Genomic DNA, 15,759 nt, shown 5'->3' on the forward strand with positions numbered 1-15,759 from the left:
TGAAGGTCTGGAGCGTCTGGAGCGTCTGAGGCTGGACGTGTTTCACCATCGAGAAGAAGATCAAGCTCCTCGTCTGTGGATGTGAAGAGAGTCACTCTGTTTTACCTGAGAACAGTTAGACAAAGATCATCTCTTGTGTTTTTACAGTGAGAACAGTTAGACAAAGATCATCTCTTGTGTTTTTACAGTGAGAACAGTTAGACAAAGATCATCTGATGTTTCCCAGAGTTTTGACAGAAGAACGTCTGGAGTGAAGGTCAGACACAAGTTTAACGTTTATAAAAGTCTTCATTTGTTGTAAAAGTAGAATATTAATATAACTCTGTGTTCGGCTGAGATACACAAAGTTCTCCTCATATTTGTTTGTAGTTTAAAAAGTACACGTCCACAGCAAATATACAGATATTTGAAGGTCTTTTTATCAAACTAAACTCAAATAGTTTAACCCCCTAATTTACTGCTTCAGCCAATCAGATTTCAGCCTGAACGCCCTGTTTAGCATATTAGCATATTGTGATATTAGCATATTAGCATATTGTGATATTAGCATATTAGTATATTGTGATATTAGCATATTGTGATATTAGCATAGTAGCATATTGTGATATTAGCATATTGTGATATTAGCATATTAGCATATTGTGATATTAGCATATTAGCATATTGTGATATTAGCATATAGTGATATTAGCATATTAGCATATAGTGATATTAGCATATAGTGATATTAGCATATTAGCATATTGTGATATTAGCATATAGTGATATTAGCATATTAGCATATTGTGATATTAGCATATAGTGAAACCCTCCCCCTCCGCGGTCTCTTTGTTGTGTTTTTCACCTGATCATCAAAGCTCCAGGATGAAGAACGACCGAGCCAAGGTCCTCTGGGACGTCTAGAACCAACCGGACATAGTGGAGGTCTCAAGGGTCAGAGGAGCCGTGGTGCTGGACATTGCAGTTCATGAGATGGAAACATCCGGAAAAAGGAACATGAGAAACTATAGAAACACAAGGCCTCAGACAGGAGCTGGAGAAGGTCTGGAGCCTGAAGGGGTCAGTGGAGCTGTAGTGACCGGAGCACTGGGGCAGTGGCCCCCAAACTGGGGCAGTGGCCCCCAAACTGGAGGAATGACTCGAGCAGATCCAGGAAAAACATCAGACGTCTCAGTCCAGAAAAGTGCAGGAACAGAAAAGATCCTGAAGAACCCTCAAGCTCCCAGGGGCCTGTGGAGGAGGAGCCCAGGGGCCTCTGGAGAAGGAGCCCTGAGGCCTCTCGAGGAGGAGCCCAGGGGCCTCTGGAGAAGGAGCCCAGGGGCCTCTGGAGAAGGAGCCCCGAGGCCTCTGGAGGAGGAGCCCAGGGGCCTCTGGAGGAGGAGCCAGCTAGAAGGGGGAGAGACCACCCACAGAGGGGGAGGAGGAGAGTTTGTTTTAAGATATTCCTTTATTGTCCCACATGGGGAAATTTCATTGTTGCAACGCAGGTAGATACAGAGGTAGATCCAGAAGAACAGATCACTTATAGGAAGTCTGAAAAACACTCTCAGTAGAAGATCTATAAATAAATAAAAACTCCCATAGACAAATAAATAAATAAATACATAAATACCATTGCATGTGATCACGACAGTAATTGCACATGAATATGTGTCACGACAGCACATAGATTGTACATGAATTTCACAGTAATTGCACATATGACAGAATTGCACATCAGTATGAGGTTAGGTCAGTATTGTGAGTGTTCAGGACTAACAGTTTTTGTTATAAAGTCTGACAGCAGCAGAAGGAAAGACCTACGGAACCTTTCCTTCACACATCGAGGGTGGATCAGTCTCTCACTGAAGCTGCTCTCCAGAGAGGACAGAGTGTCCTGCAGGGGACAGAGTGTCCTGCAGGGGACAGAGTGTCCTGCAGGGGGCGACACTCATGGTCCAGCATAGATGTGAATCTAGCCAGGACCCTCCTGTCCCCCACCTCCTGCACCGAGTCCAGAGCACAGCCCAGGACGGAGCTGGACTTCTTGATGACTCTGTCCAGCCTCTTCCTCTCCCTCTCTGTGATGCTGCTGCTCCAGCAGGCCACACCTACAGGAGCTGATGCACCACAGAGTCATAGAAGGTCTTCAGGAGTGGCCCTGTCAGGAGCGGCCCTGTCACTCCAAAAGACCTGAGTCTCCTCAGGAGGTAGAGCCGACTCTGGCTCTTCCTGTACAGTGCGTCTGTGTTATGAGTCCAGTCCAGTTTGTGGTTCAGATGAACACCCAGGTACTTGTATGAGTCCACTCTCTCAATGTCCCGTCCCTGGATGTTCACTGGTGAGGGGGCAGTGGGGTGGCCTCTGTGGAAATCCACCACCATCTCCTTGGTCTTCCCCGCGTTGATGAGGAGGTGGTTCCGCTGACACCAGTCCACAAAGTCCTGCTCCAGTCCTCTGTACTCCGCATCATCGTCGTCCGTGATGAGTCCGATGATGGCAGAGTCGTCAGAGAACTTCTGTAGGACACAGCTGTCCGTGTCATGTCTGAAGTCTGCAGTGTAAAGGGTGAAGAGAAAGGGCGCGAGGACAGTGCCCTGGGGCGCCCCCACACTGCAGGTCCCCCACACTGCAGCTCCTCCACACTGCAGGTCCCCCACACTGCAGGTCCGAGTGTCAGACACACAGTTCCGGGCTCTCACAAACTGGGGTCGGTCTGTGAGGTAGTCCAGGATCCACTCTGCAGGTCGTCCTCCACACCAGCCGTCTCCAGCTTGTCCCTCAGGAGCCGTCTCCAGTTTGTCCCTCAGGAGCCGTCTCCAGCTTGTCCCTCAGGAGCCGTCTCCAGCTTGTCCCTCAGGAGCTGATGGTGTTGAAGGCGCTGGAAAGATCGAAGAACAGAATCCTCACAGAGCTGCCAGGCTTTTCCAGGTGAGAGAGAGAGCGGTGCAGCAGGAGATGACGGCGTCCTCCACTCCGATGCCAGACCGATATGCAAACTGCAGCGGGTCCATGGCTGAGCTCACGGTGGAGCGGAGGTGGTCCAGGACCAGCCGCTCCAGTGTCTTCATCAGGACGTGAGAGCCACTGGCCTGAAGCTGTTGAGGTCTTTGGGGCGCGGTGTCTTAGGCACAGGTACCAGACAGGAGGTCTTCAGACCTGTGGTACCACCCTCAGCTTCAGGCTCATGTTGAAGACATGCTCCATAACTCCACACAGTTCATCTGCGCAGGACTTAAGGAGCCTGGGGCTGATGCCATCAGGTCCTGCTGCCTTCCTCACTTTAATCCTCTTCAGCTCACTCCTCACCTGTGCTGCTGTGACAGTCAGTGGTTGGCAGGGGGACAGTGTGCTGGGGGGATGGGTGAGTCCAGGCGAAGTGGGGAGCTGATGGTCCGGGGCAGATAAGCGAAGAGGAACAGATGCAGGGCATTGTCCAGCTGTGGAAGAGGGAGCATGCAGCTGTGCAGGGGGAGGGGCGGGTGACCGATCAAACCTCAAGAAGTGAGCATTTAAATCATTCACCCACTGTAGATCCCCCTCTGTCTGGGCAGGGGGGATTTTGAAGCCCGAGATGGTTTTCAGGCTCCTCCACACTCCCTGAATGTTCTTTTGCTGCAGCTGCTCCTCCATCCTCCTCTTGTAGCCGGCCTCAGCCTGCCTGATCTTCCTCCTCAGCTCCTTCTGCACAGTCCTCAGCTCCTCCTTGTTCCCTGACCTGAAGGCTCTCTTCTTCTCCTTCAGCAGAGCCTTCAGTTTTGTTGTGTTTTTACCTGATCATCAAAGGATTATGTTCTTTTACTCTGACCCTCTGATCTTCTGACCCTCTGACCCTCTGATCTTCTGACCCTCTGACCCTCTGACCCTCTGATCTTCTGACCCTCTGATCTTCTGACCCTCTGACCCTCTGACCCTCTGACCCTCTGACCCTCTGACCTTCTCTTTCGTCTCCAGAGCCATTTGTTCCTGGACCAGTCCCGATGGCCATGGCCGGTGCTCACCGGATGCTGGAGGAGTTTCCTCAGCAGCTGCCGGTGCCTAAAGCGCCCCCCAGAGGAAAGAGCCGGGCGCGGCGTCCTCGTGAAGCGCGCTTTAAGACGCAGCCCGTGACCTTCGCCGAGATCGCCGAGGTCGAGGAGGAAGGAGCCAACGCCGTGGACGAAGAACGAGCCAAACGATCGTTCCTTAAGAGCCTGGAGAACCTGAGGCGGAGCACGCAGAACCTGTGCCACGCCCCCGGAGCTCACGGCCACGCCTCCACAGCTCACGTGCACGCTCCTGGACACGTGCACAGCTCCGTCCAGCACCGAGGGACGCAGACCTGCAACATGGACTCCAGCGACTCAGACTCCACCCAGTGAGTGTCAGGACCTTTGGCCTGAAGGGGGCGTCGCTCTGAACCAGGTGGGAGTGGTCAGAGAAATACTAGATACTCATTGGTCAAAGTGTCACACACAGATCGTCTCCTAAAACTGTCTGAAGTTTGTTCTGAGCGCTTCACCTTTGGCTCCGCCCAAACCACAAAGCTGCGCTGTGATTGGGCCTCAGCTCAAATATAACAAGAATTGTCTTTGTGTCCTGGACCTGGACCAGGACCAGGACCAGGACCAGGACCTGGACCCGGACCTGGACCTGGCTCAGACCTGGACCTGGACCTGGACCTGGCTCAGACCTGGACCCGGACCTGGACCTGGCTCAGACCTGGACCTGGACCTGGACCTGGTCCAGTCTTTACTCTTGTATTATCGACTTGAGGTTTGACTTGACGCGTCTCACGTTTAAGACCAAATATTTTATGATTTAGTTTTTAGTTTTAAAAGTGGATAGAATGTGATGAAGATGTTTGTTTCTCAGACTCTGCTGGACACAGATATTCTCTTATTTATTCTATGATTAAACACTTTTTACGACGGACTTTGAATAAATGTTTGAAATATTCTCCTGACTTATTTTTCATGATTTTGCTTTTAGCAGAACTGACTCTATACAAATATGAAACATGCAAACACTTGTATCAATAAAGTTTATTTTTATAAACACACGTTTGAAACCTTTTTGTGAATGAAATTCAGAAGCTTAAAGTCAGACGCAGGAGTCACACAAGAGTTCAGACATAAAAATAAGGATATGAGGCCCTGAGGTCATCTGAGGACCCCTGAGGTCATCTGAGGCCCCCTGAGGACCCCTGAGGTCAGCACATTGTTTGTGCTGAAGAACTGCTGGATGGTCCAGACAATGTAACCCTGCTGGACGTATGAGGTATTACACCAGGGGAATGTTCCTTTGACAGTAATATACCAGAGTGTGGCATTAAACGGATCTATCTCCATGGAGACTGTCTGGTTTTAACTTTCTTTAACCTTGTTTAGTCCTGGTTTAGTCCTTGTTTAGACCTGGTTTAGTCCTGGTTTAGTCCTGGTTTAGTTCTGGTTTAGACCTGGTTTAGTCCTGGTTTAGAGCTGGTTTAGTCCTGGTTTAGTCCTGGTTTAGACCTGGTTCAGACCTGGTTTAGACCTGGTTTAGTCCTGGTTTAGTCCTGGTTTAGTCCTGGTTTAGTCCTGGTTTAGACCTGGTTTAGTCCTGGTTTAGTCCTGGTTTAGTCCTGGTTTAATCCTGGTTTGACCTGGTTTAGTCCTGGTTTAGTCCTGGTTTAGTCCTGGTTTAGTCCTGGTTTAGACCTGGTTTAGTTCTGGTTTAGTCATGGTTTAGTCCTGCTTTAGTCCTGGTTTAGTCCTGGTTTAGACCTGGTTTAGTTCTGGTTTAGTCCTGGTTTAGTCCTGGTTTAGTCCTGGTTTAGACCTGGTTTAGTCCTGGTTTAGTCCTGTTTAGTCCTGGTTTAGACCTGGTTTAGTCCTGGTTTAGACCTGGTTTAGTTCTGGTTTAGTCCTGGTTTAGTCCTGGTTTAGTCCTGGTTTAGACCTGGTTTAGTCCTGGTTTAGTCCTGGTTTAGTCCTGGTTTAATCCTGGTTTGACCTGGTTTAGTCCTGGTTTAGTCCTGGTTTAGTCCTGGTTTAGTCCTGGTTTAGACCTGGTTAAGTCCTGGTTTAGTCCTGGTTTAGTCCTGGTTTAGACCTGGTTTAGTTCTGGTTTAGTCCTGGTTTAGTCCGGCTTTAGTCCTGTTTTAGACCTGGTTTAGTCCTGGTTTAGACCTGGTTTAGTTCTGGTTTAGTCCTGGTTTAGTCCTGCTTTAGTCCTGTTTTAGACCTGGTTTAGTTCTGGTTTAGACCTGGTTTAGTTCTGGTTTAGTCCTGGTTTAGACCTGGTTTAGACCTGGTTTAGTCCTGGTTTAGTCCTGCTTTAGTCCTGGTTTAGTCCTGGTTTAGACCTGGTTTAGTCCTGGTTTAGACCTGGTATAGTCCTGCTTTAGTCCTGGTTTAGTCCTGGTTTAGTCCTGGTTTAGTCCTGGTTTAGACCTGGTTTAGACCTGGTTTAGTCCTGGTTTAGACCTGGTTTAGACCTGGTTTAGTCCTGGTTTAGACCTGGTTTAGTCCTGGTTTAGACCTGGCTTAGTTCTGGTTTAGTCCTGGTTTAGTCCTGGTTTAGTCCTGGTTTAGACCTGGTTTAGTCCTGGTTTAGTCATGGTTTAGTCCTGGTTTAGACCTGGTTTAGTCCTGGTTTGGACCTGGTTTAGTTCTGGTTTAGTCCTGGTTTAGTCCTGCTTTAGTCCTGGTTTAGACTTGGTTTAGTCCTGCTTTAGTCCTGGTTTAGTCCTGCTTTAGTCCTGGTTTAGACCTGGTTTAGTCCTGGTTTAGTCCTGGTTTAGTCCTGCTTTAGTCCTGGTTTAGTCCTGGTTTGGATCTGGTTTAGTCCTGGTTTAGTCCTGGTTTAGTCCTGGTTTAGTCCTGGTTTAGTTCTGGTTTAGTCCTGCTTTAGTCCTGGTTTAGACCTGGTTTAGTCCTGGTTTAGACCTAGTTTAGTCCTGGTTTAATCCTGGTTTAGACCTGGTTTAGTTCTGGTTTAGTCCTGGTTTAGTCCTGGTTTAGACCTGGTTTAGTTCTGGTTTAGTCCTGGTTTAGTCCTGCTTTAGTCCTGGTTTAGTCCTGGTTTAGACCTGGTTTAGACCTGGTTTAGTCCTGGTTTAGTCCTGGTTTAGACCTGGTTTAGTCCTGGTTTAGACCTGGTTTAGACCTGGTTTAGTCCTGGTTTAGTCCTGGTTTAGACCTGGTTTAGTCCTGGTTTAGTCCTGTTTAGTCCTGGTTTAGACCTGATTTAGTCCTGGTTTAGACCTGGTTTAGTTCTGGTTTAGTCCTGGTTTAGTCCTGGTTTAGTCCTGGTTTAGTCCTGGTTTAATCCTGGTTTGACCTGGTTTAGTCCTGGTTAAGTCCTGGTTTAGTCCTGGTTTAGTCCTGGTTTAGACCTGGTTTAGACCTGGTTAAGTCCTGGTTAGACTTGGTTTAGTCCTGGTTTAGACCTGGTTTAGACCTGGTTTAGACCTGGTTTAGTCCTAGTTTAGTCCTGGTTTAGTCCTGGTTTAGTCATGGTTTAGTCCTGGTTTAGACCTGGTTTAGTCCTGGTTTAGACCTGGTTTAGTCCTGGTTTAGTCCTGGTTTAGTCCTGGTTTAGACCTGGTTTAGTCCTGGTTTAGTCCTGGTTTAGACCTGGTTTAGTCCTGGTTTAGACCTGGTTTAGTCCTGGTTTAGTCCTGGTTTAGTCCTGGTTTAGACCTGGTTTAGTCCTGGTTTAGACCTGGTTTAATCCTGGTTTAGACCTGGTTTAGTTCTGGTTTAGTCCTGGTTTAGTCCTGCTTTAGTCCTGGTTTAGTCCTGGTTTAGTCCTGGTTTAGACCTGGTTTAGTCCTGGTTCAGACCTGGTTTAGTCCTGCTTTAGTCCTGGTTTAGTCCTGGTTTAGACCTGGTTTAGTCCTGGTTTAGTCCTGGTTTAGTCCTGTTTTAGACCTGGTATAGTCCTGCTTTAGTCCTGGTTTAGTCCTGGTTTAGTCCTGGTTTAGTCCTGGTTTAGACCTGGTTTAGACCTGGTTTAGTCCTGGTTTAGACCTGGTTTAGACCTGGTTTAGACCTGGTTTAGTTCTGGTTTAGTCCTGGTTTAGTCCTGGTTTAGTCCTGGTTTAGACCTGGTTTAGACCTGGTTTAGACCTGGTTAAGTCCTGGTTTAGACCTGGTTTAGTCCTGGTTTAGACCTGGTTTAGTTCTGGTTTAGTCCTGGTTTAGTCCTGGTTTAGTCCTGGTTTAGACCTGGTTTAGTCCTGGTTTAGACCTGGTTTAGTTCTGGTTTAGTCCTGCTTTAGTCCTGGTTTAGTCCTGGTTTAGTCCTGTTTAGACCTGGTATAGTCCTTGTTTAGACCTGGTTTAGTCCTGGTTTAGTCCTGGTTTAGACCAGGTTTAGTCCTGGTTTAGTCCTGGTTTAGTCCTGGTTTAGACCTGGTTTAGACCTGGTTTAGACCTGGTTTAGTCCTGGTTTAGTCCTGGTTTAGTCCTGGTTTAGTCCTGGTTTAGACCTGGTTTAGTCCTGGTTTAGACCTGGTTTAGTTCTGGTTTAGTCCTGGTTTAGTCCTGCATTAGTCCTGGTTAGACTTGGTTTAGTCCTGGTTTAGACCTGGTTTAGTCCTGGTTTAGTCCTGGTTTAGTCCTGGTTTAGACCTGGTTTAGTCCTGGTTTAGTCCTGGTTTAGTCCTGGTTTAGACCTGGTTTAGTCCTGGTTTAGTCCTGGTTTAGACCTGGTTTAGTTCTGGTTTAGTCCTGGTTTAGTCCTGGTTTAGTCCTGGTTTAGACCTGGTTTAGTCCTGGTTAGACTTGGTTTAGTCCTGGTTTAGACCTGGTTTAGTCCTGGTTTAGTCCTGGTTTAGACCTGGTTTAGTTCTGGTTTAGTCCTGGTTTAGTCCTGGTTTAGTCCTGGTTTAGACCTGGTTTAGTCCTGGTTAGACTTGGTTTAGTCCTGGTTTAGACCTGGTTTAGTCCTGGTTTAGTCCTGGTTTAGACCTGGTTTAGTCCTGGTTTAGTCCTGGTTTAGATCTGGTTTAGTCCTGGTTTAGACCTGGTTTAGTTCTGGTTTAGTCCTGGTTTAGACCTGGTTTAGACTTGGTTTAGACTTGGTTTAGTCCTGGTTTAGACCTGGTTTAGTCCTGGTTTAGTCCTGGTTTAGACCTGGTTTAGTCCTGGTTTAGTCCTGGTTTAGTCCTGGTTTAGACCTGGTTTAGTCCTGGTTTAGACCTGGTTTAGACCTGGTTTAGTCCTAGTTTAGTCCTGGTTAGACTTAGTTTAGTCCTGGTTTAGTCCTGGTTTAGACCTGGTTTAGTCCTGGTTTAGACCTGGTTTAGTTCTGGTTTAGACCTGGTTTAGTCCTGGTTTAGACCTGGTTTAGTTCTGGTTTAGTCCTGGTTTAGTCCTGGTTTAGTCCTGGTTTAGACCTGGTTTAGTCCTGGTTTAGTCCTGGTTAGACTTAGTTTAGTCCTGGTTTAGTCCTGGTTTAGACCTGGTTTAGTTCTGGTTTAGACCTGGTTTAGTTCTGGTTTAGTCCTGGTTTAGTCCTGGTTTAGTCCTGGTTTAGACCTGGTTTAGTCCTGGTTAGACTTGGTTTAGTCCTGGTTTAGACCTGGTTTAGTCCTGGTTTAGTCCTGGTTTAGACCTGGTTTAGTTCTGGTTTAGTCCTGGTTTAGTCCTGGTTTAGATCTGGTTTAGTCCTGGTTTAGACCTGGTTTAGTTCTGGTTTAGTCCTGGTTTAGACCTGGTTTAGTCCTGGTTTAGTCCTAGTTTAGTCCTGGTTAGACTTAGTTTAGTCCTGGTTTAGTCCTGGTTTAGACCTGGTTTAGTTCTGGTTTAGACCTGGTTTAGTTCTGGTTTAGTCCTGGTTTAGTCCTGGTTTAGTCCTGGTTTAGACCTGGTTTAGTCCTGGTTAGACTTGGTTTAGTCCTGGTTTAGACCTGGTTTAGTCCTGGTTTAGTCCTGGTTTAGACCTGGTTTAGTTCTGGTTTAGTCCTGGTTTAGTCCTGGTTTAGATCTGGTTTAGTCCTGGTTTAGACCTGGTTTAGTTCTGGTTTAGTCCTGGTTTAGACCTGGTTTAGACTTGGTTTAGTCCTGGTTTAGACCTGGTTTAGTCCTGGTTTAGTCCTGGTTTAGACCTGGTTTAGTCCTGGTTTAGTCCTGGTTTAGTCCTGGTTTAGACCTGGTTTAGTCCTGGTTTAGACCTGGTTTAGACCTGGTTTAGACCTGGTTTAGTCCTAGTTTAGTCCTGGTTAGACTTAGTTTAGTCCTGGTTTAGACCTGGTTTAGTCCTGGTTTAGTCCTGGTTTAGACCTGGTTTAGTCCTGGTTTAGTCCTGGTTTAGTCCTGTTTTAATCCTGGTTTAGATCTGGTTTAGTCCTGCTTTAGTCCTGGTTTAGACTTGGTTTAGTCCTGGTTTAGACCTGGTTTAGTCCTGGTTTAGTCCTGGTTTAGACCTGGTTTAGTCCTGTTTAGACCTGGTATAGTCCTTGTTTAGACCTGGTTTAGTCCTGGTTTAGTCCTGGTTTAGACCAGGTTTAGTCCTGGTTTAGACCTGGTTTAGTCCTGGTTTAGTCCTGGTTTAGTCCTGGTTTAGACCTGGTTTAGTCCTGGTTTAGACCTAGTTTAGACCTGGTTTAGTCCTGGTTTAGTCCTGGTTTAGACCTGGTTTAGTCCTGGTTTAGACCTAGTTTAGACCTGGTTTAGTCCTGGTTTAGTCCTGGTTTAGACCTGGTTTAGTCCTGGTTTAGACCTGGTTTAGTCCTGGTTTAGACCTGGTTTAGTTCTGGTTTAGTCCTGGTTTAGTCCTGCATTAGTCCTGGTTAGACTTGGTTTAGTCCTGGTTTAGACCTGGTTTAGACCTGGTTTAGACCTGGTTTAGTCCTGGTTTAGACCTGGTTTAGTCCTGGTTTAGTCCTGGTTTAGTCCTGGTTTAGACCTGGTTTAGTCCTGGTTTAGTCCTGGTTTAGTCCTGGTTTGGACCTGGTTTAGTCCTGGTTTAGTCCTGGTTTAGACCTGGTTTAGTTCTGGTTTAGACCTGGTTTAGTCCTGGTTTAGACCTGGTTTAGTTCTGGTTTAGTCCTGGTTTAGTCCTGGTTTAGTCCTGGTTTAGACCTGGTTTAGTCCTGGTTTAGTCCTGGTTTAGACCTGGTTTAGTTCTGGTTTAGTCCTGGTTTAGTCCTGGTTTAGTCCTGGTTTAGACCTGGTTTAGTCCTGGTTAGACTTGGTTTAGTCCTGGTTTAGACCTGGTTTAGTCCTGGTTTAGTCCTGGTTTAGACCTGGTTTAGTTCTGGTTTAGTCCTGGTTTAGTCCTGGTTTAGTCCTGGTTTAGATCTGGTTTAGTCCTGGTTTAGACCTGGTTTAGTTCTGGTTTAGTCCTGGTTTAGACCTGGTTTAGACTTGGTTTAGTCCTGGTTTAGACCTGGTTTAGTCCTGGTTTAGTCCTGGTTTAGACCTGGTTTAGTCCTGGTTTAGACCTGGTTTAGTCCTGGTTTAGACCTGGTTTAGACCTGGTTTAGTCCTAGTTTAGTCCTGGTTAGACTTGGTTTAGTCCTGGTTTAGACCTGGTTTAGTCCTGGTTTAGTCCTGGTTTAGTCCTGGTTTAGATCTGGTTTAGTCCTGGTTTAGACCTGGTTTAGTTCTGGTTTAGTCCTGGTTTAGACCTGGTTTAGACCTGGTTTAGTCCTGGTTTAGTCCTGGTTTAGACCTGGTTTAGACCTGGTTTAGACCTGGTTTAGTCCTGGTTTAGACCTGGTTTAGACCTGGTTTAGTCCTGGTTTAGACCTGGTTTAGACCTGGTTTAGACCTGGTTTAGTCCTGGTTTAGTCCTGGTTCAGACCTGGTTTAGTCCTGCTTTAGTCCTGGTTTAGACCTGGTTTAGTCCTGGTTTAGTCCTGGTTTAGTCCTGCTTTAGTCCTGGTTTAGTCCTGGTTTGGATCTGGTTTAGTCCTGGTTTAGACCTGGTTTAGTCCTGGTTTAGACCTGGTTTAGACCTGGTTTAGTCCTGGTTTAGACCTGGTTTAGACCTGGTTTAGACCTGGTTTAGACCTGGTTTAGTTCTGGTTTAGTCCTGGTTTAGTCCTGCTTTAGTCCTGGTTTAGACCTGGTTTAGTCCTGCTTTAGTCCTGGTTTAGTCCTTGTTTAGACCTGGTTTAGTCCTGGTTTAGACCTGGTTTAGTCCTTGTTTAGACCTGGTTTAGTTCTGGTTTAGTCCTGGTTTAGTCCTGGTTTAGTCCTGGTTTAGACCTGGTTTAGTCCTGGTTTAGACCTGGTTTAGACCTGGTTTAGTCCTGGTTTAGTCCTGGTTTAGTCCTGGTTTAGACCTGGTTTAGTCCTGGTTTAGTCCTGGTTTAGTCCTGGTTTAGATATGGTTTAGTCCTGGTTTAGTCCTGGTTTAGACCTGGTTTAGTTATGGTTTAGTCCTGGTTTAGACCTGGTTTAGACCTGGTTTAGTCCTGGTTTAGTCCTGGTTTAGACCTGGTTTAGACCTGGTTTAGACCTGGTTTAGTCCTGGTTTAGTCCTGGTTTAGTCCGGGTTTAGACCTGGTTTAGACCTGGTTTAGTCCTTGTTTAGTCCTGGTTTAGACCTGGTTTAGTCCTGGTTTAGACCTGGTTTAGACCTGGTTTAGTCCTGGTTTAGACCTGGTTTAGACCTGGTTTAGTCCTGGTTTAGTCCTGGTTTAGTCCTGGTTTAGACCTGGTTTAGACCTGGTTTAGTCCTGGTTTAGTCCTGGTTTAGACCTGGTTTAGACCTGGTTTAGACCTGGTTTAGAGATGGTTTAGTTCTGGTTTAGTCCTGGTTTAGTCCTGGTTTAGTCCTGGTTTAGACCTGGTTTAGTCCTGGTTTAGACCTGGTTTAGTCCTGGTTTAGACCTGGTTTAGACCTGGTTTAGTCCTGGTTTAGACCTGGTTTAGACCTGGTTTAGTCCTGGTTTAGACCTGGTTTAGACCTGGTTTAGACCTGGTTTAGTCCTGGTTTAGTCCTGGTTTAGACCTGCTTTAGTCCTGGTTTAGACCTGGTTTAGTCCTGGTTTAGTCCTGGTTTAGTCCTGCTTTAGTCCTGGTTTAGTCCTGGTTTGGATCTGGTTTAGTCCTGGTTTAGACCTGGTTTAGTCCTGGTTTAGACCTGGTTTAGACCTGGTTTAGTCCTGGTTTAGACCTGGTTTAGACCTGGTTTAGACCTGGTTTAGACCTGGTTTAGTTCTGGTTTAGTCCTGGTTTAGTCCTGCTTTAGTCCTGGTTTAGACCTGGTTTAGTCCTGCTTTAGTCCTGGTTTAGTCCTTGTTTAGACCTGGTTTAGTCCTGGTTTAGACCTGGTTTAGTCCTTGTTTAGACCTGGTTTAGTTCTGGTTTAGTCCTGGTTTAGTCCTGGTTTAGTCCTGGTTTAGACCTGGTTTAGTCCTGGTTTAGTCCTGGTTTAGACCTGGTTTAGTCCTGGTTTAGTCCTGGTTTAGACCTGGTTTAGTCCTGGTTTAGTCCTGGTTTAGTCCTGGTTTAGTCCTGGTTTAGATATGGTTTAGTCCTGGTTTAGACCTGGTTTAGTTCTGGTTTAGTCCTGGTTTAGACCTGGTTTAGTCCTGCTTTAGTCCTGGTTTAGACCTGGTTTAGTCCTGCTTTAGTCCTGGTTTAGTCCTTGTTTAGACCTGGTTTAGTCCTGGTTTAGACCTGGTTTAGTCCTTGTTTAGACCTGGTTTAGTTCTGGTTTAGTCCTGGTTTAGTCCTGGTTTAGTCCTGGTTTAGACCTGGTTTAGTCCTGGTTTAGACCTGGTTTAGACCTGGTTTAGTCCTGGTTTAGTCCTGGTTTAGACCTGGTTTAGTCCTGGTTTAGTCCTGGTTTAGTCCTGGTTTAGTCCTGGTTTAGATATGGTTTAGTCCTGGTTTAGACCTGGTTTAGTTCTGGTTTAGTCCTGGTTTAGACCTGGTTTAGACCTGGTTTAGTCCTGGTTTAGTCCTGGTTTAGACCTGGTTTAGACCTGGTTTAGACCTGGTTTAGTCCTGGTTTAGTCCTGGTTTAGTCCGGGTTTAGACCTGGTTTTGACCTGGTTTAGTCCTGGTTTAGTCCTGGTTTAGACCTGGTTTAGTCCTGGTTTAGACCTGGTTTAGACCTGGTTTAGTCCTGGTTTAGACCTGGTTTAGACCTGGTTTAGTCCTGGTTTAGTCCTGGTTTAGTCCTGGTTTAGACCTGGTTTAGACCTGGTTTAGTCCTGGTTTAGTCCTGGTTTAGTCCTGGTTTAGACCTGGTTTAGACCTGGTTTAGACCTGGTTTAGAGATGGTTTAGTTCTGGTTTAGTCCTGGTTTAGTCCTGGTTTAGTCCTGGTTTAGACCTGGTTTAGTCCTGGTTTAGACCTGGTTTAGACCTGGTTTAGTCCTGGTTTAGTCCTGGTTTAGACCTGGTTTAGACCTGGTTTAGACCTGGTTTAGTCCTGGTTTAGTCCGGGTTTAGACCTGGTTTAGACCTGGTTTAGTCCTGGTTTAGTCCTGGTTTAGTCCTGTTTTAGACCTGGTTTAGTTCTGGTTTAGACCTGGTTTAGACCTGGTTTAGACCTGGTTTAGTCCTGGTTTAGTCCTGGTTTAGTCCTGCTTTAGTCCTGGTTTAGTCCTGGTTTAGACCTGGTTTAGTTCTGGTTTAGTCCTGGTTTAGTCCTGGTTTAGTCCTGGTTTAGACCTGGTTTAGTCCTGGTTTAGTCCTGTTTAGTCCTGGTTTAGACCTGGTTTAGTCCTGGTTTAGACCTGGTTTAGTTCTGGTTTAGTCCTGGTTTAGTCCTGGTTTAGTCCTGGTTTAGACCTGGTTTAGTCCTGGTTTAGTCCTGGTTTAGTCCTGGTTTAGACCTGGTTTAGTCCTGGTTTAGACCTGGTTTAGTTCTGGTTTAGTCCTGGTTTAGTCCTGGTTTAGTCCTGGTTTAGTCCTGGTTTAGTCCTGCTTTAGTCCTGGTTTAGTCCTGGTTTAGTCCTGGTTTAGTCCTGGTTTAGTCCTGGTTTAGACCTGGTTAAGTCCTGGTTTAGTCCTGGTTTAGTCCTGGTTTAGACCTGGTTTAGTTCTGGTTTAGTCCTGGTTTAGTCCGGCTTTAGTCCTGTTTTAGACCTGGTTTAGTCCTGGTTTAGACCTGGTTTAGTTCTGGTTTAGTTCTGGTTTAGTCCTGGTTTAGTCCGGCTTTAGTCCTGTTTTAGACCTGGTTTAGTCCTGGTTTAGACCTGGTTTAGTTCTGGTTTAGTCCTGGTTTAGTCCTGCTTTAGTCCTGTTTTAGACCTGGTTTAGTTCTGGTTTAGACCTGGTTTAGTTCTGGTTTAGTCCTGGTTTAGACCTGGTTTAGACCTGGTTTAGTCCTGGTTTAGTCCTGCTTTAGTCCTGGTTTAGTCCTGGTTTAGACCTGGTTTAGTCCTGGTTTAGACCTGGTATAGTCCTGCTTTAGTCCTGGTTTAGTCCTGGTTTAGTCCTGGTTTAGTCCTGGTTTAGACCTGGTTTAGACCTGGTTTAGTCCTGGTTTAGACCTGGTTTAGACCTGGTTTAGACCTGGTTTAGTCCTGGTTTAGACCTGGTTTAGACCTGGTTTAGACCTGGTTTAGACCTGGTTTAGTCCTGGTTTAGACCTGGTTTAGACCTGGTTTAGACCTGGTTTAGTCCTGGTTTAGACCTGGTTTAGTTCTGGTTTAGTCCTGGTTTAGTCCTGGTTTAGTCCTGGTTTAGACCTGGTTTAGTCCTGGTTTAGTCATGGTTTAGTCCTGGTTTAGACCTGGTTTAGTCCTGGTTTGGACCTGGTTTAGTTCTGGTTTAGTCCTGGTTTAGTCCTGCTTTAGTCCTGGTTTAGACTTAGTTTAGTCCTGCTTTAGTCCTGGTTTAGTCCT

General features: G+C 46.4%; 1 protein-coding gene across 1 annotated transcript; it reads left to right on the forward strand.

Moving 5' to 3' along the window:
* cunh11orf96 (chromosome unknown C11orf96 homolog) lies at positions 1-5,020 on the forward strand. The gene is made up of 2 exons (XM_072435881.1): positions 1-256; positions 3,934-5,020. Exon 2 carries the CDS (start codon positions 3,960-3,962, stop codon positions 4,338-4,340), a length of 381 nt encoding a protein of 126 aa, XP_072291982.1. The 5' UTR covers positions 1-256; positions 3,934-3,959; the 3' UTR covers positions 4,341-5,020.
* Positions 5,021-15,759: the final 10,739 nt, after the last annotated feature.

The sequence above is a fragment of the Eucyclogobius newberryi genome, unplaced genomic scaffold (assembly GCF_026437365.1).
Source record: "Eucyclogobius newberryi isolate DKJ021-1_F unplaced genomic scaffold, fEucNew1.0.hap1 SCAF_7, whole genome shotgun sequence".
Taxonomy (NCBI): Eukaryota; Metazoa; Chordata; class Actinopteri; order Gobiiformes; family Gobiidae; genus Eucyclogobius; species Eucyclogobius newberryi.